Source organism: Chiloscyllium punctatum, chromosome 23, assembly GCF_047496795.1.
Source record: "Chiloscyllium punctatum isolate Juve2018m chromosome 23, sChiPun1.3, whole genome shotgun sequence".
Taxonomy (NCBI): domain Eukaryota; kingdom Metazoa; phylum Chordata; class Chondrichthyes; order Orectolobiformes; family Hemiscylliidae; genus Chiloscyllium; species Chiloscyllium punctatum.
In genome coordinates, this window is record NC_092761.1 from 52254772 (window position 1) to 52278324 (window position 23553).

A 23553-nucleotide genomic window follows, 5' to 3' on the forward strand; every position below is an offset into this window, starting at 1 on the left:
TCCAAATAGTCTGTGGCAGATTTGCTCCTCTGAACCCTATTGTCACAGTGAAAGAACAGTGAATTTTTGCCTTTGTTGGGATTTATTGAGTTTGTATCTAAGATCTTCTCTTAAAGATTCCACCTTGTATTGGACCATTCAGCCCTTTGATAAGATCCTTCCTGGAGAGATATCACCGGAGCTGCCTTCACAAAATCTTGCAAATCCACTGGCAGGATAGGCATTCCAATGTGGACATCCTCTCTCTGACCGATATCCCCAGTATTGAGGGACTGGTCACTTGTGATGGCCCAGCCACGTTGCCTGCATGCCCGACACAGGACACTTTAAACAAGGACTCTAGTCTGAGTTCTACACTGTTAAGGGATCATTAGGAGGGCAGAAGGGACACTTAGAAGGACACCATGAAGACTCTCTGAACAAATCCATCATCCACACCAACACATAAGAATCACTTGCACTATAAAGTACAATCTGGAGAAGCATCCATAAAGGCACCGACCACTTTGAGTGTCACTAATTTGGGCACATGGGGGCCAAGCAAAAACAGCGGAAAGAGCGCAAAGAATCCAGAGTATCCCAGCTACCCACCTCAAACACCACCTTCCCCCAAGAGACGGAGTTTGCCAGTCCAGGCTTGGACTACACAACCACCGCAGAAGCACTAGCCACACCCCTGTCAGAACCACCACCAGAATGGAGGCAAGTCATCTTTAACCCTGAGGCACTGCCAGAAAAGAAGAAAGTAGAAGCTGATCTGATTGTAGCTTCAAGTTCACATTCCTGCCTACCCCTTACTTCACAAGAACCTATCCACCTTTGCCTTAAAATTATTCAAGGATTCTGGTTCCACTGCCTTTTCAGGAAAAGTGTTCCAAAGATTCACGACTGTAAGGGTGACCCCTGATAGTTCGAGAATCTCCCAGAAGAGTTCATGGTCAATGCTCCTCGTGATCTTCGATGTTTCAAGCAAGTCATTATGTGATCCACTAAATTCCAGGGATGGAAGCCTAGTCCTTCCAACTCCCCTATCCATTCCAGGTATTATTCTAGATTTGGAGATGCCGGTATTGGACTGGGTGTACAAAGTTAAAACTCACACAACACCAGGTTATAGTCCAACAGGTTTAATTGGAAGCACTAGCTTTCGGACCGGCGCTCCAAAAGCTAGGTATTATTCTAGTGTGCCTTCTTTTTTTGATTTTCTCCACAGTACAGGTTCTTTGGTCCTCTGTTATGCCGACCTTTTATCATACTCTAAGATCAGACTAACCAACATATCCTTCATTGTGCTATCTCCATGTGCCTATCGAAGAGTCGCTTAAATGTCCTTAATGTATCTGACTCTACTACAACTGCTGGTAGTGCATTCCACACACCCACCATTCTCTGTGTAAAGAACCAACCTCTGATATCTTCCCCTCAACCTTCCTCCAACCACCTTAAAATTATGCCCCCTTGTCATAGCCATATTTGCTCTGGGAAAAAGTCTCTGGCTATCCATTGTAACTGTGCCTCTCATCATCTCGTATACCTCTATCAAGTCACCTCTCATCCTCCTTCGTTCTAATGAGAAAAGCCCTAACTCCCTCAACCTTTCTTCATAAGACAAGCGCTGCAATCCAGGCAGCATCCTGGTAAATCTCTTCTGCACTCTCTCTAAAGCTTCCACAGATAGTCAATTCTGTATCCACTCAGCCAAATTTTCCTGTATCTCATTACTCTTTACTTTCTGAATGAGCCTACCATGGCAAACCTTACCAAACACCTTGTTAAGATGAATATCTGCCACATCCACTGCTCTACCTTCAATGTGTTTCGTCAGATCCTCAAAGAATTCAATAAGGCTTGTGAGGCATGGCTGCCCCTCACAAAGCCATGCTGACTATCTCTAATCAAACTATGCTTTTCCAAACAATCCTGTATCTCAGAATCCTCTCCAATAATTGGCCTACCACTGAAGTAAGACTGACTGGTCTGTAATTCCCAGGATCATCCCTATTCCCCTTCCTGAACAAGGAAATAACATTTGTCACCCTCCAATCATCTGGTACTACTCCAGTGACAGTGAGGATGCAAAGGTCATTGCCATTCTCCAAATGGTCTCTTAATTTAGATGGTTAGTTCTCTTAGACTTTCTTTGGACATTGTTAAACCTTCTATCCCTCGCTTCCTCTTCCAATGCTTACTTTACCTTTTGTCCGTTCATGCCATCTCCAATGTCACCCATGTGGTATTCACTAGTGGCATAACTGTGTAGGTCCCATCATGCACACTTGATCCAGAAATAAAACATTCCTACATTAAAGCCTTTTCAAGATTTTCAAACCTCTCTGCGTTGTAAAAACGAACTGCTATTCTGTAAATCCATCAGAGACAATTAATCATTCAATAGCTGCTTTAAACTGTCAATTAAAATATGAACTCCACCTTCTCTCACTGAGATAGTGCTTTTGAAATATATCCAAGCACTCCTATTGACATCAGGAGTATAACAGCCCCTTGGCGAATTGCCAACATGAATTCTCTGATGTAAATAAAACAAAAAACTGTGATGCTGATGATCTGAAGCAACAACAGATATTGCTGGAGAAAGTCAGTAGGTCTGGTGGAATTGGGACTGAAAGAAAAAGTGCTATATATGCTCAAGACACAGTTTGGACAGGGGTGGCTAGAGAGGCGGAGGAGGAATGAGCAGATAGATGGAGATGGAGCCCAAAGACAGAAAGAAAGTTAGGCAAAGGGATGAATGATAGTATGCCAGGGAGAAAGAAAAGCTGATAATGGGGACCATAAGTGGGTGAAATTGGGTTGGCTGCACTGAGACCAGCCCATGTTATGACAGGCCTGGAATGTGTCGGTGAGTAAAGGACATAAAAGGAGGTGTTCAGGCCTTTAAATTATTGAACTTGATACTGAGTCCTGAAGGCTGCAAGATCCCCAAATGGAAAAAGGAGTGCTGTTCTTCCAGCTTGCATTGAGCCTCACTGAAGCACCCCAGCAGGCCCACGACAGAATGTTGGCCAGAGAACAGTGGTTTATTGAAGTGACAAGTGTTATAAAGCGGAGGTTGATACCCTCTGAGAACTAAATGTGAAAAACCCAAAGAGGTGCGCTTCACCCTACAATCTGTAAAAAGAGAGTGAAAAGTGGTGTAGCCTGCTTTTAGCAACTTTGCATAGTTAAATAAAATAAACCCATGACATTCACTTTAAAATCAGCAAGTAACAATTTATTTATCTAACTCTAACAGTGAACAAATTAGCTAAACTATTAACACATCGAATAAATTCCTTCTAAGTACTAACTGTTCCTGAATAAAACTAGATTCTAATGGTATGCTGTCCCAGTAAATACGAGTCCCACTCATATAACAAAAAAATAGAATTTACTCTCTTGAAATTACAGCCAGGTTACGTCTTCTGGAACATTCTGTGCCTCCTCTGTCATTCTTCTGTCAGGAATTTATTAGGTTCTTTTTTTATTACAAAGATGACTGTGAGAGCCAATTTTTCTCTTTCTCTTTCTCTCTCGAGCTGAGGGTTCTTAGCTCTGGCAGATGGTAGTTAGCTCTTGGGCTCTGTCCAACTGCCCCCTTCTTTTATACCCATGATGACATATCGTTTTCTTACAATAGGATTGATCCTATGTTGTCAAAATCATCAGATTTAAATTTAGAGTCATAGAAATGTACAGCATGGAAACAGACCCTTCGGTCCAACCCGTCCATGCCGACCAGATATCCCAACCCAATCTAGTCCCACCTGCCAGCACCCGGCCCATATCCCTCCAAACCCTTTCTATTCATATACCCATCCAAATGCCTCTTAAATGTTGCAATTGTACCAGCCTCCACCACTTCCTCTAGAAGCTCATTCCATACACGTACCACACTCTGCGTGAAAAAGTTGCCCCTTAGGTCTCTTTTATATTTTTCCCCTCTCACCCTAAACCCATGCCATCTTGTTCTGGACTCCCCGACCCCAGGGAAAAGACTTTACCTATTTATCCTATCAGTGACCCTCATAAATTTGTAAACCTCTATAAGGTCACCCCTCAGCCTCTGATGCTCCAGGGAAAACAGCCCCAGTCTATTCAGCCTTTCCCTGTAGCTCAGATCCTCCAACCCTGGCAACATCCTTGTAAATCTTTTCTGAACCCTTTCAAGTTTCACAACATCTTTCCGAGAGGAAGGAGACCAGAATTGCACACAATATTCCAACAGTGGCCTAACCAATGTCCTGTACAGCTGCAACATGTTAATAGGGTTTTGGTATCTTAAGTGTTTGTTTTAATTGATTGGCTAAATTGTTGTCTTGGCCTGCTAACTGTATGGACTTTCAATACAAATGTTTCAGTTCAAGTGCTCTCTGTACATCTCCAGACCCCTGCAGCTGCTGTTCACAGACATACGTTTTTAATCTCGAAGCATGGAAAAAAGTCCTATCTTTTAAAGGGACCATGCAATATTTTCCCCATTTTACAATTTTGCACACCACCACCACATTCTAACTTCCTGCCTGCCAATCTACAATTATTCTACCGAACTCTGCAACAGCAAGCAAATGGAAGCTCAGGGTCATTTAAGCAGACAGAACACCGATGTTCCACAAAGTGGTCACCCAGTCTGTGCTTCATCAATGTAGAGAAGGCCACTTTATGAGCAGCAAATATAGTGGATTAAATTGAGTGAAATTCAGGTAAATTGCTGTTTTATCCCGAAGGTTTGCTGGGACCATGAATAATGCGGAGGGAGAAAGTAAATGACAAGTGTTGCACCTTCTGTGATTGCACGGTGAAAGCTTTTGGAACAGTAACATTGGGAGAGTTTGAACTAAAAAAATGGCCCTGCTGAATTAATGCTTTCTAGTTGTGTGATTCACATCCTCTCAACTACTCAAAGAACTGGGATCCAGTGGAAGTGAATGCAAGACTTCCTTCTGTAGTCCTATAGAATTGTTATAGTGCAAAAGGAGGCTGTTCAGCCCATAATGTCTGCACCTGGCCATCATTTGTTGCAGTCCTCTGGAGTTGGCCTGACTTGGCAAACACTCAGTCCTTTAGCACTCTCTGCCAGATTGGATGACTACAGATGCCCCCATTGACATGGTCTTGTCTTTGTTGTTTCTCCACTCAAACCAAATGGATTCTGTCCTTTCCTCCTCAAGGGTATCTCTTTTTACAACCCTAACAATACCTTCCCTAATCAGGACTGCTACCCACCTCCTTTTGATCCTTCTTTTTGTCATTTATAAATACTTGAATGTTAAAATCCTGGCCCTCAGTATTTTTAGTGTTTTCATTATTTCTATGATATATATTCCCACATTTGTGCTTGTAGCTTGCTAGCCTTATTCACCACACTTTGTGCGTTTACATACACCCGTTCAAAGCTTGTCTTTGCATTTCTTCAAGTTCTCCTTCATTTATTCCTATTTTTATGGTATGAGTTCCTTCTGTCATACTATGCAACACTCTTTCACTTTATGCACCTCATTATGTCTTCTGTTGTTGTCTGCTGCTGACATTTCTCCCTTTAATTTGGTTTGAAGCATCTCAGCATGGAAGTGACCATGCTGAGGTGAAATCCATGCCTTTTCAATTGGTGCTTCTTGCCCCAGAACTTGCCCCAATCCATCAATTATCTGAAGGTCCTGCTCCAAGCTTCACGCCATGCATTAACTCTCCTCTCTTCCGTTTCTACTCCATGTCAGTAAACATGGAGAATGGGAGTAATCCAGAGATAATTATCTTTGGTTTTCTGCATTTTAACTTCCTCTCTATCTCCTGAAATCTTACCTTGTATCTGTCCCCTCTATGTTGATTTGTAGCACAGCTTTTGACTTACTCCTTTTCATAGTGTTTTGCATCTTTTATGTGATGACCTTCATCAGGGAAGCAGCACAATATGCATGGGACCCAGTGATGCTTGTCTGTTTCCTTAACTATGTAATGGCATTTAAAAATGCTACTTCTGCTCTTTTATGTTCCCTTCTGTATAGCCCCTTGCTGATTGGTGCCATAACCTGGATTGCAATCCATCAAGATGTTGTCACTTCCAGTCGTCTCCAACGCTGAGTGCCTGTTGACAGTGACTCATCACCCCAAAGGCTTTTGCACTTTCTCTTTTCCTGTTTTTGCAGATGAATACCTGTCTACTAAAATGAACTCCTGCTGTCTGTGGGGCATTAGGAAACTCTCATTCTTCCTGATGCTCTGCAGTAACTCCAGCTGTCTCCTAAACTCGTAAATCCTGAGCTGGAATTCAAGCAACTGGAAGCGCTCCCTGTATATGTGGAACCCCAAAACACATGAAGTGCTATGAAGTTCTGGCATGGTACTGAACTGATATGTCCCAGCTATATATGAAGGATTCTAAAAATCTGTGTTCATTGTCTTGGAGTCTATCATGTTTAAATTATTCATTTTAATTAAGGTTTCTAGACCTGTTTTGTGGTAATATTCATTATTAATTAACTTGCTATTACACATACCTGATGGAAGTTTTTAATTTCCTGCTTCCTCGTTTGGAGAGAGAAGAGGAATACTCCCAATTAATAACACACTGCTTTCCTCTACCTTGACACTTTGACTTCTACTCCTCTGTTCTGGCTCACAGCATCCATTATTTTTCAGTCTTTTGTTCACTTTCTATTGCATGCTCTTTTCTAATATTCATTACTTTAAGCTCCTAACATTATTTCTTACTTGATTGTCTGTTATTACCATTTATTTTTGTCTCCTCAACTGTAAAAACAAATGTTAGGCTGTAACCTGAAGCAAGCAGGTGTCATGTAGTTAACCCAGTGTGAGATATAAGTAAAAGTTTCAGAGTGTCACTGGCTTACTGGAATTGATCAGCAACCTGCATCTAAATTACTTGAAACCAGCTCCTTGCCTGCTGTGTATGGGTTAAGTGGTTTGCTGGTACAGTGTTCAGCATCCAGCCCCATCAATCTCAGCTGCACTGCAGCAAGTGGATTGCTGGGTTGCAATTGTTTACTGAATTCCACTTTCTTTCACTCTGACAAGAACCCATTTTCCTCTGTATGGCAATTTAATGAAGAACAGACTTTGAATATATTGGTTCTTTAATTTAATCAGAAAAGAAAAATCTCAGTTAAGTAGGAGGACAAAATGTAAAGATAAATGGAGCAAGGAATATGTGTAAGGTGTTTGTTTCATGTAATAAGGTTCCTGCCGTTAGTTGGATAAAGTTGTGTTAGACAGGTCAAATCCTGCTTGTTTTTATTCTCTTGTATTACTCCAGTTCCTGAATTTGGGGTGGATTGAAAATAACAATAATTCATTCATATTTACAGTTTTGCAACAGGTAGTATTAATGTAATTCCTGATGCAGTTCAGGGAATAATTTTAAAAAAACAGAACGGCGGACGCTGGAAATCTGAAATAAAAACAGAAGTGGCTTGAGAAACTCAGGAGGTATGACAGAATCTCTGGGAAGAGAAACAGAGTTAATGTTTCAGATCTAGTGGGCGGCACGGTGGAACAGTGGTTAGCACTGCTGCCTCACAGCGCCAGAGACCCGGGTTCAATTCCCACCTCAGGCGACTGACTGTGTGGAGTTTGCACATTCTCCCCGTGTCTGTGTGAGCCCCCCTCTGGGTGCTGTGGTTTCCTCTCACAGTCCAAAAATGTGCAGGTTAGGTGAATTGGCCATGCTAAATTGCCTGTAGTATTAGGGGCAGGGGTAAATGTAGGGGAATGGGTCTGGGTGGATTGCGCTTCGGCGGGTCGGTGTGGACTTGTTGGGCCGAAGGGCCTGTTTTCACACTGTAAGTAATCTAATCTAATCTAGTGTTCCTTTTTCATAACTGATTGCAGCTAGAAAAGTTGGTATATATTCTGAAAATTGGGGATGAGGGGTGGGGGGGAAGGTAGAGATGGAGACGAGAGAGAGAACAGCAGTTGGGCAGTCACAGGAATAGCTCATGGTGAGCCAGGAAGAAGGAGAAGTTGCTCATGGGAGCCACTAGGTTGCTTGTGGTGAAAATAGTACATGTGATGACACAGTCTAGTATGTGGAGGTGGGGGAAGGACATGGAAGAAAGTCCTCAGGCCCTAAAAGTTTTGAATTTGATGTTGAGTCCTAAAGGCTGCAGGGTCCCCAAGGGAAAAATGACATGCTGTTCTTCTAGCTTGTACTGAGTTTCGCTGGAACACTACAGCAAGCCCAAAATAGACATATCGTCCAGGGAACATGGTAACGTGTTGAAGTGGCAGACATACGGACACCTGGGACTATTTTTGCAGACAGAACGTAGATGTTTCGTGAAGGAGTTGCCCAATCTGTGTTTCATCTCCCCAGCGGTACAAACGTTTCTGTACACACAAACTCGATTTCCAACAATTGGTCATGAAGGTAAATAACTCATCTTTGCATCAACATATATCTGATTTTATTTTAAGGGCAACAAAAGCACAATTAAATTGGCACCTTATGTGACGGATTGTCCTTTGGACTTTGTGACTGTGAATCAGATACTCACTGCCTTAACTAATTCATCATACTTAATATGCAATTACAGTTAACTTATTGCAGGGACAGTGTCTACTCATTAAATACTTTCAGCTGCAGAGGCAGCTATGAAAACCTGCTCCATTGGTTACTCTCAGATCTTGAAGAGCAAAGATCAAAAACTACAGACTTTTGGTTTATTTATCCAGTACTGCTTTTGGAGTTTGATTACAATTTTATTCATTACTTGTCATTGTCCTCTGGCAAAACATGGAGCCCAGGGTAACATGAAAACAATGATTCTAGAGATGAATTGCTGTGGTGTGGGTATGCTCACCGAGCTGGGAAGTTGATTTGCAGATGTTTCCTCCCCTGTCTAGGTGACATCCTCAGTGCTTTGGAGCCTCCTGTTAGTTCTGTTCCTGCTGCTTCAGGTTGCCAGTTCCAGTATTCTGCTGCAGTGGCTGGTATATTGGGTCTAGGCCTATGTGCTTGTTGGTGAGATCTCTGTATGATGCCGTGCTTCGAGAAATGCTCTGGCTGTCCTCTGTTTGGCTTGTTGCATGATTGTCATGTTGTCCCAGTCAAATTTGTGATCCTTGTAATCTATGTGTATGGCTTCTAGGGACAGCTGGTTATGGCATTTAGTGGCTAGTTGGTGTCCGTGGATGCAGATTGTTAGTCATTCATGCAGTTAGTCATATAGTGTTTCATGCAGTCTTTGCATGGAATCCTGTAAATTACGTTAGTCTTGCAGTGATGGGTATAGGATCTTTTGTCCTGGCGAGTTGTTGGCTGACCGTGGCTGCTGGTTTATGGGCTGTCGTGAATCCACGCGGTCAGAGAAGTCTGGCTGTTGGTTCTGAGATTTTTTTTATAAGGTAGCGTGGCGAGTGAGTTGGGTTGTGGCATGTCCTTGCCACATTGTTTGTCTGCTAGGCATCTGCGGATGAAGTTGTGGGAGTATCAGTTCTTGGTGAAGACTCTGAAGAGGTATTCTTCTCTTCGCATGGGTGGCACGGTGGCTCAGTGGTTAACACTGTTGCCTCACAGTGTCAGGGATCTGGGTTCGATTCCAACCTCAGGCGACTATCTGTGTGAAGCTTGCACACTCTTCCCATGTCCGCATGGGTTTCCTCCCACAGTCCAAAGGTGTGCAGGTCAGGAGAATTGGCCATGTTAAATTGCCCATAGTGTTCAGAGATGTGTAGGTTAGGTGCATTAGTCAGGGGTAAATGTAAAGTAATAGTGTAGGAGAATGGGTGTGGGTGACATACTCTTCAGAGGGTTGGTGTGGACTTGTTGGGCCAAATGGCCATTTTCCACACTGTAGGGATTCTGTGAATTCTGTGAAAAAGTCAGGGGTGTTGCAGTGTGTTGTTGCCCTTTTGAACAGGATCCTAATGCACTTCTCGTGTGTGTTCGGGTGGTTGCTGTTATAGGAAGAATTAGGAAGTCTGTAGTTTTTGCATCCCTGTGGTTATAGTTGAGTGTCTTTGCTAGTATGTTTTTTTTTTATGTGAATGTGAGCTGCCTATTAGAGAGATTTCTTACCCGGGTGTCTGCCATGTTGTCTTCTCTGCTGTTGGTTAGCTAGACAGCTGGATAGCCAGAGAATTTCTCGAACCAAGGTACTCATCCACAGACTTGATCAACAAACACATCAACCTAGACCCAATATTACCAGCCACTACAATGAACCACCGGAAGCAACAGGAACGGAACAAAATAAATTCCAGAAGACACAGTACAGCAGCGCTTCACAGGAGGTTCCAAAGCACTGAAGATGTCACCTAGACAAGGGATGAAATATCTGCAAATTAACTTCCCAGCTCGGCAATCATACCCACATCCACGGCAACTAGCTCCTGAGCTACAATTCTTTCCTCAAACCTTTAGATCTGAATTCTTGGAATTATCTTCTTTGCAGCAGAGCTTTTGTAGAAATGATTTTGGAATGTGTGTCTGGCTGACACAGCCAGCATTTATCGCCCTGGAGATGGTTGTGGTGAGCTCCTTTTTGTACTCCATGGTACTTTCACATGATTTGCGGAATAATTTAGGTTGCAACCTGAATGCATTCACAAAGTGATAAAATCTGGCATCCTGCTTTCCATGTCCATTGATCCTGCTCAAGACTCAAGTAGGGAGTATGCCTGAATTTATATGTGCATATCAATTACCCGACTTCAATTCTATTTTGAAACTGGAAGATTAAAAATTTTCTCTCCTGATACTTCATTGGATACTTGCACCCTAGTGTAGCACTGAACCATGTAGGTTATGAAGGTTTTAGGATTGGCTTCATATAATCCCTAGAAGCCCAGTGGTGGAGAAAGAGACCATTCAGCCCATCGAGTCTGTACCGAACCTCTGAAGACCATCCACTCTGTCTATTCAGGTGAATTACAGAATTGTTATAGCAGAGGCCATTCAGCCCACTTTATCTGCATTGGTTCTATTACCTACTGCCAATCACCGACCTTTTCTCAATATTCCTGCACACCATTTTGATCCAAATAATCATCCAATTAAATGCCTCAATTGAACCTGCCTCCACCACGTTTCCAGGCAATACATTCTGTACCCTAACTACTCAACAAGCGAAAAAGTATTACTTCCTTGCTTTATTTGCACATTACTTTAAATCTATTCCCATTTGTTCTTTTTACATTTTTCCAACAGAGAACAACACAGCACAGGAATAGACCTTTCAGCCCTCCAAACCTGCATCAGCTCATTTTGCCCTTCCATACTAAAACTGCCTTCACTTAGGATCCATATCCATCTACTCCCCTTCCTATTCATTTATTCATGCAGATGCTTTGTGAATGCTGCTTTTGTGTGTCCACCACTTCCTCTGGCAGCATGTTCCACGCACTCACCACCCTTTGTGTGAAAAACTTGCCTTGCATATGTCTTTTAACACCCCTCTGCCACAACTTGAACCTGTGTCCCCCAGTAATTGCCCCCTCCACACTAGGAAAAAAACCTCATACTTTCCATTCTGTCCATGCCATTCGCAATCTTACAAACTTCTGTCAGGTCGCCCCTCAACCTTCTGTGTTCCAGTGAAAACAAAATCAATCTATCCAAATTTTCTTCATTGCTAAAATCCCCTATACCAGGCAACATCCTGGTAAACCTTTTCTGTATCTTCTTCAAAGCAACTGTACACAATATTCCAAGTGTGGCCTAACTAAAGTTCAATATAGCTGCAGCATAACTTGTAGAAAGTGAGGACTGCAGATGCTCAGACGTGGTTGGCGATGCTCTTCACCGCATCTCCTCCACTTCCTGCTCCTCCGCCCTTGAACCCTGCCCCCCCCCCCAATCGCCACCAGGACAGAATCCCACTGGTACTCACCTACCACCCCACCAACCTCCAGATACATCGTATCATCCTTCGTCATTTCCGCCACCTCCAAACATCCCACAACCAAGGATATATTTCCCTCCCCTCCCCTATCAGCGTTCCCAAAAGACCACTCTCTCCGCGACTCCCTCGTCAGGTCCACAGCCCCCACCAACCCAACGTCCACTCCCAGCACCTTCCCCTGCAACCGCAAGAAATGCAAAACTAGCGCCCACACCTCCCCCCTCATTTCCCTCCAAGGCCCCAAGGGATCCTTCCATATCTGTCACAAATTCACCTGCACCTCCACACACATCATTTACTGCATCCGCTGCACTCAATGTGGCCTCCTCTACATTGGGGAGACAGGCCGCCTACTTGCGGAACGTTTCAGAGAACACCTCTGGGACAACCAATCCAACTACCCCGTGGCTGAACACTTTAACTCCCCCTCCCACTCCGCCAAGGACATGCAGGTCCTTGGCCTCCTCCATCGCCAGACCATGGCAACACGATGCCTGGAGGAAGAATGCCTCATCTTCCACCTAGGAACCCTCCAACCACAAGGGATGAATGCAGATTTCTCCAGCTTCCTCATTTTCCCCCCCTCCCCCACCTTATCTCAGTCCCAACCCTTGGACTCAGCACCACCTTCTTTACCTGCAATCTTCTTCCCGACCCCTCCAACCCCACCCCCTCTCTGGCCTATCACCCTCACCTTAACCTCCTTCCACCTATCGCATTTCCAACACCCTTCCCCCAAGTCCCTCCTCCCTACCTTTTATCTCAGCCCGCTTGGCACACCCTCCTCATTCCTGAAGAAGGGCTTATGCCCAAAACGTTGATTCTCCTCTGTTCCTTTGATGCTGCCTGACCTGAATCCAAGGGCAGTGGAGAGAGTCTGAAGATTAATGAGGTTAATTTAAAAACCATCAGCTTTCTGAAGAAGCTCATCAGCTAAGACTATTTACTTTTGTGGAAATAAGCCTGAACACCTGATGAGGGCTTTTAAATAATGAACCTGAAGCTATTTTTCCAAATTCGAAAAGCTAATGGGTAACAAAAAATTAAACCAGAAGGAGGAAGAGAGGGTAACTCTGTGAAGTGTAATTGAGCACTGCGTAATTTTCAAAACTGGCAGGTTTGGGCAGAAGAGAAAGGTTGATGAGGTCAGAGTTCCACAGTTTCAAGATCCTGACAAAAAGTGATCTTCAGGGAAATCCAACGTGGTGAGCTGTGACTTTAACACAGTCGACATGGCCTGGAAATAGTCAGGAAGATGTTTCTCACGATTGATGGCTGTTTTAGAATTGATGAGCTGTATCGGTTAAACTAGAGGCAGGAGAAATGAGACAAGAAATCATGAGAAGAGTAGGTGTGATGAGGTAAGTATAGGAGGGGTTTGGTAAGGAATGGACCTGGTTGCAGGGAATGGAGAGGGTGTTGGGAGAAAGTGAGGATAGAAGTGATTGGATCTAGGTCTCAATCTTTCTTTTCCTCAGTGTTTTTTTAAAAAATTTTCCTTTCAACCTGACGTGTAGGAACAGTAAATTGTTTCCTTTACTATCACTGACTGTGTGTAATGTCTTGTGTTAGTGAACAGTCATGGTTCTGTTACTTCCACTCCTCAGCGGACCCTATAACAAGATAGTTTATTTTTAATACAGTTTTGAAATTTTTCAATGAGCAGATAAAGAAGCATATTCGCAGCTTCCATTCTGAGAAGGTTTACCAATGTACAGAATGTGACAAAGCCTTCTGCCGGCCAGACAAGCTCCGACTACACATGCTGAGACACTCGGACCGCAAAGATTTCCTCTGTTCCACATGTGGCAAACAGTTCAAAGTAAGTGAATCCAAATATTGTATACGACTCTCACTGTTCTATGTGTTTGTGTGTATGGTGATCCACAGTAAATTCAGTATTGTGATGAGGGGAGCAGAGTTATTACATTTGGCACCCAATTTGACTGCTACATTGAAACTTTTGTGTTGAAAAACTGTTAATTGCTTCATGCCCCTTCAGTCTGAGACCACTTAGAATGACGTTGTTCTTTGGTCAAATTACAATATTCATGCTTCACATAGCTTTCTTGAAATAAATCGGAGGTTAAGGTACTGGTGCAAGATGTTTGGCGAAAATCAAATCTCACAAAGTAAGCGTATCTAAGTTCGAAGGTTATCATGACCAGACAATGACAGGCATCAGCAGGGTTTTCCCAAGAAATTATGAACCAAGTTGAAGAGTAGAGCAAGCTTTGAGAGTGGAATGGACTGGCAAAGGAGCAATTTGGTTTTGACTGGATTGGAAGGGATACTTGCACCTGTTAACAATACATTTCATGGATCAACATTTATATAATATTGCTTATAAGAAGTGATGGTGTGCAATCTGTCTGTGACATCTTATTATTTGGCTCCCTCTCCTGGAAAATTAGTTGTATAATTATACGTTTTGTTTTTGAGTTGTTATGCATTTCCTTCTAACTTACAGTATCCTGCCTTTCCAAGCTCTCCTTGCAGTTGGAAACTATTTTGCATTGCCATGGCCATTTCAAGTTCCTTCCACCACCTTGTTCCTCACCCTTGTCATTCTCCCGTGCTGGTTCCTCCTCATTTCTCATTGTCATTTTTTTGACACCAGGAATAGGAATATGGCATTTAGCTGCATGAACACATTATTGACCTACATTACTCCTGAGCATACTCTGTCTCCTGATAGAACTTATTCTGTTCACGTGGACACTTCTAAGTTTTCTTTTCCTGCACTCTAGCTCTTAAAAAGAACAATAAAGGACATCGGACCCATTTAATTCAATTTGCCATTTTCTTTGCTTTTATTTTTCAATTTTGTGTGCCTGTTCTTTTTACCATAACATCCCTGCAGTGTGGAAGCAGGCCGTTTGGCTTGTCTAGTTCACACTGACCCTCCTAAGAGTATCCCATCCAGACCCACCCCCCTCCCTATCGCTGTAACCCTGCATTGCCCATGGCTAATCCACCTAGCCTGCACATCTTTGGACATAATTTAGCATAGCCAGGCAACCTAATCTGCACATTTTTGGGCTGTGGGAGGAAACTGGACGAAACCCACGCAGCCACGGGGAGAATGTGCAAACTCCACACAGCCAGTCACCTGAGGCTGGAATTGAAGCTGCATCCCCTGGTGGTGAGGCAGCAGTGCTAACCACTGCCCTATCTGTCTTTGTTATTTATGTTGTCTTCGATCTTTTCATTCAATTGTGACCTTTTTTGTCGGTCTTGGTCTTGCTTCTTGGGAGTATAAATTAGTATCAATTTAATTTTCTTTTTCTTGAACATCTCCCATTAATCCAACTTTTATTAATTAAGCATTAACAGATTCAAAGACTTTACTGTGGACAGCCTCTGTCTATCCCTTTTATCACCCACCAGTCCAATCCCTAATGAAACCAGACATGATTCGACTGCTGTCAACCTACATTGCACTTTCGCTCACTCATGAATTCTTTGCTCTCTTATCTACCTCCAGATTCACCTTCGTTTATACATCATCCCAGATAGTTTTTGCTCACCTCTTCCCTCTTTTTAAATCATTTACAGGAAATGAGCATCACTGGCATTCATTATCCATCCCTAGATAACTCTGTGGCTTGCTTGGCCATTTGATGGGGAGGAACTAGGCAGTTGATTTGTCTCTGAAGTCATGTTTTAGCCAGAGAGAGAAGGACAGCAGATTTATTTTCCCAAGAAAGATTAATGAACCCAGTGTGCTGCATAGTCTCCATTATTGATGCAAGCTTTTTATTCCAGATGTAGTTATCCAAGTTATTTATTGTGGTCTTGTGCTCTTTAAACTGAATGCCTAGAGCATTATTAATGGTTCCATGCAAAGGTTTCTGTAAATATGGTGAGTGTAACAAGGAGTAGAAAACTGGAATCTGCTGTGCAGCGAGCAGAGGCCATATGCAAGCGGTGGTTCTTAGAGATGCACGCAATATGGCTGTGCAACAAGGCGGACACACATGGCAAACAGAAATTAGAGGGGCAGACGGGGCACTAGGCTTAATGGTTGTGATAGGAGCCCCGAAAATTACAAATGGATCACATGATCTGAGTGTATCTTTCCTCGGTGATTCAGGCCTTTTATCAATATTTGGCTTATTTTAATAGAGTCGGTAAGCGTATGATGTCACAACAACCTCCAGCCCTACTCAATAAACTCCCCTTGAAGAATATTTTGCTTGAGCCCTGGTCAGTAACCCTTCACATGTTGTCTCCAGGATGAAGAGTACAAATTAATTATTCAGCATTGCTCAAAGTTCCTTAATTTCTCACACTGAGTTGAAATGAAATGCCAGCTGACAAGAACATTATACATCCATCTATTTGTCTTGTGCATTGACCTCGGTGTTCTGTCTCTTTCTTTTGGTAGAGGAAGGACAAGTTGAAAGAGCACATGCAACGGATGCACAATCCTGAACGGGAGGCCAAGAATGCCGGCCGCATCCACAAGTCCAAGCCTTTCAAACCCAAGATCCCCTCCACTGATTATGAGAGCTTCATGTTCAAGTGCCGAGCCTGTATGATGGGTTTCCGGAGGCGTGGGATGCTGGTCAGTACCGTTGAAATATTCAGTTGGGCTTTGCTGTGTGATCCTGTGTAACATGGTGCCTGTTGCTACCTCTTGTGTCATTAGATTGTTACTTAGTTTGTTCCTTTTGGGGAATTCATCTAGATGTTGAGAGCATGGTCTGGAAAAGCATAGCAGGTCAGACAACATACCAAAGAGCAGGGGAATCGATGTTTTGGGCAAAAGCCCTTCATCAGGAATAACCTGAGAGGGTGGTGAGATAAATGGGAGGGGAGTGGGGCTGGAGGGAAGGTAGTTGAGAGAGCGATAGGTCGATGGAGGTGGGGGTGAAGGTGATAAGTCGGAGAGGAGGGTGGAGCAGATTGGTGGGAAGGAAGATGGACAGGTCATGAGGGCAGTGCTGAGTTGGAAGATTGGAACTGGGATAAGATGGGGGGAGGAGAAATGAAGAAACTGGTGAAATTCACATTGATGCCATTGGGTTGGAAGGTCCCAAAGTAGAAGATAAGGCGTTCTTCCTCCAGGCGATAGAGGAGGCCCAGGATCTGCATGTCCTTGGCAAAGTGGGAGGGGAAGTAGGCGTCCTGTCTCCCTACATGCAGAGCGCTTCAGGGAACATCTCTGGGACATCTACACCAACCAACCCCACCGTCATGTGTTCGAACACTACAAATCCATCTTCCATTCTGCCAAGGTCAAGCATGTGCTGGGCCTCCTCCATTGCCATTCCCTAACAACCTGATGCCTGAAGATAGAACACCTTACCTTCCACCTCAGGACCCTCCAACCCCACGGCATCAATATGATTTCACCAGTTTCCTCATCTCCCCTCCACCCACCTTAACCCAGTTCCAAACTTCAAATTCAGCACTGCCCTCATGACCTGTCCTACCTGTCCATCTTCCTTCCCACTTATCCACTCCACCCTCCTTTCTGACCTATCACCTTCATCCCCACCTCCACCTACCTATCACACTCTTGGCTATCTTCCTCTCAGCCCTCCCATTTATCTCACCACCCCCTGAGCTCTCGGCCTCATTCCTGATGCAAGGCTTTTGCCCAAAACATCGATTCGTCTGCTCCTTGGATGCTGCCTGACCTGCTGTGCTTTTCCAGCACCACACTCTTGACTCTAATCTCCAGGATCTGCAGTCTCACTTTCACCTTATAAAGTTAATGGTAGGACCCTGGGTAATATTGTTGAACGGAGAGATCTGGGGGTACAGAGTTTGTGAGTCATATCACAGGTAAATAGGGTGGTGAAGAGGTATTTGGCATGCTTGCCTTAGATCATTGGGTACAGGAGTTGGGATACCATGTTACAGCTGTTTAAGACATTGGTAAGCCCTCATTTGGAGTACTGCGTCCAATTCTGGTTGCCCCTTTGTAGAAAGGATTTTATTCACCTGGAAAGGGCACAAAAAATATTCATCGAGGCTGGAGGTTTTGAATTATAAGGAGAGGTTGAAGCATAGGAGGCTGACCTTATGAGGGTGAGATAAGTTGATGAGTCGAGGGTAGGGGAGTCCAAAACTAGAGGGGTTGGGTTTAAGCTGAGAGGGGAAAGATTTAAAAGGGACCCCAGGCAAATTTTTCACACAGAGGTTGGTGCATATATGGAATGAGCTATCAAAGGACGTAGCGGTTGAGGCAAGTACAATTCCAACATTTAAAATACATTTGGACAGATACATGGATAGAAAGGTTTAGCAGAATATGGGCCAAATGTAGGCAAATGGGACAAGTTTAGTTTCGGAATCCTGGTTGGCATGGACAAGTTGGGCTGAAGGGTCTGTTGCCATAGTCTGTATGACTATGACTCTTAATCAGCAAAGTAAGGCAGCATGGAGTGGAAAAAAGAAGTTGAACGCTGTAGCTGAGAATCTGCTGGAAATCTGAAATAAAAACAGCATATCCTCATCAGGTCTGGCAGCATCTGTAGTGAAAGAGACCAATACTAATAGACCTGTGACCTTCCATCAGCTGTGTCATACACTCTCAGCAAGTGCAGGATGTAGAGAGAAAGCTTGGGAAAGAACGAAACGGAAGGTCTGTGATGCTGTGAAAGAGAGTAATGATGCATGATGGTGCAAGGCAGCAAGGACATAATGTGACAAGTAACCAATGATAAAACAAAGAACTGCGGATGGTGAAGATCTGAAATGAAAACAAAGTGCTAGTGAGATCTGGCAACATTTGTGAATACTTCTTCAGAACAAAAGATCTGTTGAGAGGATGTGTGAAAGGCAGAATGATGAACTGCTGCCATTAGAGAACAAAGAAAGGGAAAACAAAGCAGTTACCAATATGCGCAGAAAGAACTAAAATGGGAGTAGAGGTTCCAGTCTGTGTTTATTTAATTCAGATGTTGAGTATTGAAATGGTGTAAGGTGAGGTGTTGTTCCTTGAGCTTTGTTGGAACATTGAATGAGGATGAATTCAGAGAGATCAATGTAAGCATAAGGCAGCAGAATTAAAACAATGGACAACCAGAAGTTGAGACTGGATTAGTGGTGCTGGAAGAGCACAGCAGTTCAGGCAGCATCCAACGAGCAGCGAAATCAACGTTTCGGGCAAAAGCCCTTCATCAGGAATAAAGGCAGTGAGCCTGAAGCATCTAGCTTATCTCAAATTTTGTTTCAAAATTCATGTAATGAATCTTGGGACTCCTGTGTGAGCGATGTTAATGCGATCTGGATTTTTCTTTTTGTTCATTGCCCATTGTCAGCTTTAGCTGTTTGAAGTTGGGTTAAGTACATTTGGTGAGCAGTGCTACAATGCTTGAACAAGTTGATTGATACACAAAACTATGCTGGTGTTTTTCTCCACATGGAGAGTTCAGTCAAAGTTTCCTGCCCATCTGCATTCTAATTGAGCTTGCCCTGCCTAGCCCTCTTGCTGTATAGGAGGTCCACCAAGGCATTAATGAGTGGATAGTTGCTGTGTAATAAAAACTAGTTTCATGACCATTGATGTTGGGAATTGGATTGAGGATGCCCAAGTTCATTTCAATTCATTCCCTTGCAAACAGGAATCTTTCATCCCCTAGATGAAAATCATTCGAAATTGGACCACAGAGTGTAGGCTGGTATTATTACTGTGCCATTGTAACCAAATCGCTCTGATGTTAAGCATCTCAACAGACACAACCAGCAGCTCCACACACGACCCCAAAGATGGGTCTGACGAGCAATGAATTATTTGGAGTGCAATGCGGGATCTTTGGATAAAGTGACAGGTTACTGTACTGTGTGCTGAAAATGTATTTTTGTACTAATGGACAATTTATTCTGGCACAGCAGTAAGTGGCTCACTGGGAATTCTAACATGGCTTCTGTTAATCACTTCACTTTCAAATGGGGCTGACTTTATTTCCTGTGATTACTCAAATTACACGTTTCTAAATATATCATTATTATTGAATAAAACTTTTTAAAAAAAATATCAAAAAAAAACACAGCTGTTCGCATTATATATTAATGATCTGGAAGAAGGGACTGGGGGCATTCTAGCGAAGTTTGCCGATGATACGAAGTTAGGTGGACAGGTAGGTAGTACTGAGGAAGTGGGGAGGCTACAGAAGGATCTAGACAGTTTGGGAGAGTGGTCCAGGAAATGGCTGATGGAATTCAACGTGAACAAATGCGAGGTCTTGCACTTTGGAAAAAAGAATAAAAGCACAGACTACTTTCTAAACGGTGAGAAAATTCGTAAAGCCAAAGTACAAAGGGATCTGGGAGTGCTAGTCGAGGATTCTCTAAAGGTCAACATGCAGGTTGAGTCCGTGATTAAGAAAGTGAATGCAATGTTGTCACTTATCTCAAGAGGGTTGGAATATAAAAGCAGCAATGTGCTACTGAGACTTTATAAAGCTCTGGTTAGGCCCCATTTGGAGTACTATGTCCAGTTTTGGTCCCCACACCTCAGGAAGGACATACTGGCACTGGAACGTGTCCAGCGGAGATTCACACGGATGATCCCTGGAATGGTTGGTCTAACATATGAGGAACGGCTGAGGATCCTGGGATTGTATTCATTGGAGTTTAGAAGATTAAGAGGAGACTTAATAGAGATGTACAAGATAATACATGGCTTGGAAAGGGTGGACGCTAGGAAATTGTTTCCGTTAGGTGAGGAGACTAGGACCCGTGGACACAGCCTTAGAATTAGAGGGGGTAAATTCAGAACAGAAATGCGGAGACATTTCTTCAGCCAGAGAGTGGTGGGCCTGTGGAATTCATTGCCGCGGAGTGCAGGCCGGGACGCTAAATGTCTTCAAGGCAGAGATTGATAGATTCTTGTTGTCTCAAGGAATTAAGGGCTACAGGGAGAATGCGGGTAAGTGGAGTTAAAATGCCCATCAGCCATGATTGAATGGCGGAGTGGATTCGATGGGCCAAATGGCCTTACTTCCACTCCTATGTCTTATGGTCTTATTCTTTCAGTGAAATGTTGAAAGCTGCAGCAACATGCAATGATATGGCTGTTCAAGTTTCATTCATTCAGTGTTTAGAGAGAAGTAGGAACTTGTCAGTTACCTGAGCTGACACCTAAATTCAAGTTAAGCCATTATGTCTCTGTTTGAGGAAGGTCACTGGGACAGAACGGCTGCACTCCAACTGAATTGGTGATGTGAAACTTTGATGCATTTCTTTAAGATGAATGTGATGCAGAAGTAACTCATACTTTTGATGAGCCTGTAATTCGAACCATTGTCATGGGGAAGAGGCAGACAAGTCCTTCTGGAGGGTGAAACTGCATCACATAAAGATATTAGATCGAGCAAATCATTGTGCATGGTTAGAATAGTCCTGACTTCAAATTCATAAGATACATTTGGGTAGCATTTTATTATCCTCCTATTTTAAATCATACATTCTTTTTAAACGGAGCAATCGATCCTACGTACACAGATGCCATAAATTGTCCTCTCTCTGTGGGTACAGACTGACCTGTTTATCTGAAGCACTTCCCACATCAGATTTTCGGCGTTTGCAGGTTTCTTTGAGCTCGTTATCCAATGGAAAATAACTGAATAATGTCCATAACAGAGTTTACCAGGGAGCACTTGTTTGGATTTGATTTTTCTGATTTGATTTTTTGTAGCCACGTGTATCTAAGTACAGTGAAAAGCTTTGTTTTGCGAACAGCACAGGCTGATCACAGCAAACAAGGACAGACAAATCATAGGTAGAGCGAGCAACACAAGTTTATGAAAGTGCAAAAAGCAAGATCAACATTAGCAAGATCAGCATTATTTGAAGTTAGAGTGGTCCATCCAGCAGTCTCGTCACAGCAGGGAAGAAGCTGTTCTTGAACCTGTTGATCCGTATCTTCTGCCTGATGGAAGAGGTTGGAACATGTCTTTACTGGGGAGAGGTCTTTAATGTTGGCAGCCATTCCACGGCAATGAGAAATGCAAATGGAGTCCATGGATGGGAGGTTGGCTTCTGTGATGGCCTAGGCTGTGTACACAGCTTTCTATAATTTCTTATCGTCATTGCTTGGACAGCGCATTCTTGAATGTTAGAACTGCCCCAAAGAGGATGTGGACAGATGTGCTTATATGTTCAGCTCAGAGTATGATAAGAGTGAAGCTTTTCTCATGATGCTGCTTCTGTTTTCCAGGTGAATCATTTGTCAAAAAGACACCCAGATATCAGAATAGATGATGTGCCAGAGTTAACATTGCCTATCATTAAACCAAACAGGGACTATTACTGCCAGTACTGTGACAAGGTAAGAACATAAAGATGTAACTGCTGATAGTGCTGTGATAAGCAGCTGTGGCAAGGTGGAAATAGAGCAGCAATGACTACTGTACGTTAATGTGTCCGGTCTCATGTGGACTGAGCCCTGCTCCTGTGCTCAGGACTGCATGTTATAGAAGAAATGTTTAGGACACTTTGCCTTGTACCTGTAGTAGTTTTTATTGAAGTCTTTATGTTTGTGTACTAGGTGTACAAGAGTGCCAGTAAGCGTAAAGCCCATATCCTGAAGAATCACCCGGGGGCTGAACTTCCCCCAAGTATCCGTAAACTGCGACCTGCGGCTCCAGGGGAGCCTGATCCAATGCTGAGCACACACACACAGTTAAAAGGCACCATCGCCACTCTCCCTGTTTGCTGTCCACATTGCTGTAAACAATACAGCAGCAAGGTGAGTGTTGTTTGAAAGGTTACCTGCTGACCTTTTCAAGCTTTCTTTCTCTTTTTACTGGCATTTTCATCATTTTGTTATGTCAGAGCAATAGATTTTATTGCTCCTTTTTATTGTCACACGTACAGTAAGAATACAATAAAATACAGTGAAAAGCTTTCATTTCTCACCACAATATGATGCCATTTTGAATAATTTAAGATAAGGGAAAAGAAAGAAAGAAAAGATGCAGCTTAAGGAGAGTCCATCAGTCCAGAGCCAGCTTATCATCATCATCATCAACCATGTCTGCACCACCATCCACCAGCCAACCTTTTGCTGCCATCTGTACTGGACTCAAACCAACAGTGAAGTTGCCGATTCTTAGGCTCCATCTGGAGCTTGAAAGCTCCGCTGGGTCGATACTCCTCCGCCACTGCCTCTGAGCACCTGCTTCAGACCAGTCAATGTCAGAGCTGTTGGGCCCACCTCCTCGATGTTGCTTTGATGTCCTTCCACCTCCACTTCACTGCTGCCAGCACTGGACCCAACCAACAATGAAGTCACCAGTCCTCCGGTGCCATCCTCTGCCGATGTAGCAACTACTGATTCCAGGACCTGTGCTTGCACTGGGAAAGGAAGTAGGGACCCAGTCGAGGTCCATTTCCTGGGCCCAGCTAAAAACTGCCCAAGCTCCACACTCTGGGCCTGCTTGGGGGTTTGTACCCTGGGCCCAAGGTCAGCACCCTGGGCCCTGCTGGGGTCTGCGTCCTGGGCCCAGCTCAAAACTGCTCAAAGTCGATGCCCTGGATCTGCTCATGGTCTGTGTGCTATGCTCTCACCACTGCAGAAGTCTTCTAAGCTCAGGACAGGGTAAGTAAGTTTAAAAGAAAGAAAAAGTGGTCAGAGCAGATGAGCTCTGGCACAGGAGCCCTACTCTGTTACCATCTTGGACTTGAAGATTTTATTGTCACATGCACTCAAGTATAGGAATACACGAGTACAGTG

General features: G+C 43.6%; 1 protein-coding gene across 6 annotated transcripts in view; it reads left to right on the plus strand.

Moving 5' to 3' along the window:
* Positions 1 to 23553, plus strand: part of prdm10 (PR domain containing 10) — a 208064-nt gene that overhangs the window by 147769 nt on the left and 36742 nt on the right. For all 6 annotated transcript variants that reach the window (XM_072592994.1, XM_072592996.1, XM_072592991.1 and 3 more), the window contains exons 14-17: positions 13525 to 13680; positions 16249 to 16428; positions 22036 to 22146; positions 22366 to 22566. In XM_072592994.1, the coding sequence (XP_072449095.1) occupies positions 13525 to 13680; positions 16249 to 16428; positions 22036 to 22146; positions 22366 to 22566 (648 nt within the window). The remainder of the gene's footprint in view (positions 1 to 13524; positions 13681 to 16248; positions 16429 to 22035; positions 22147 to 22365; positions 22567 to 23553) is intronic.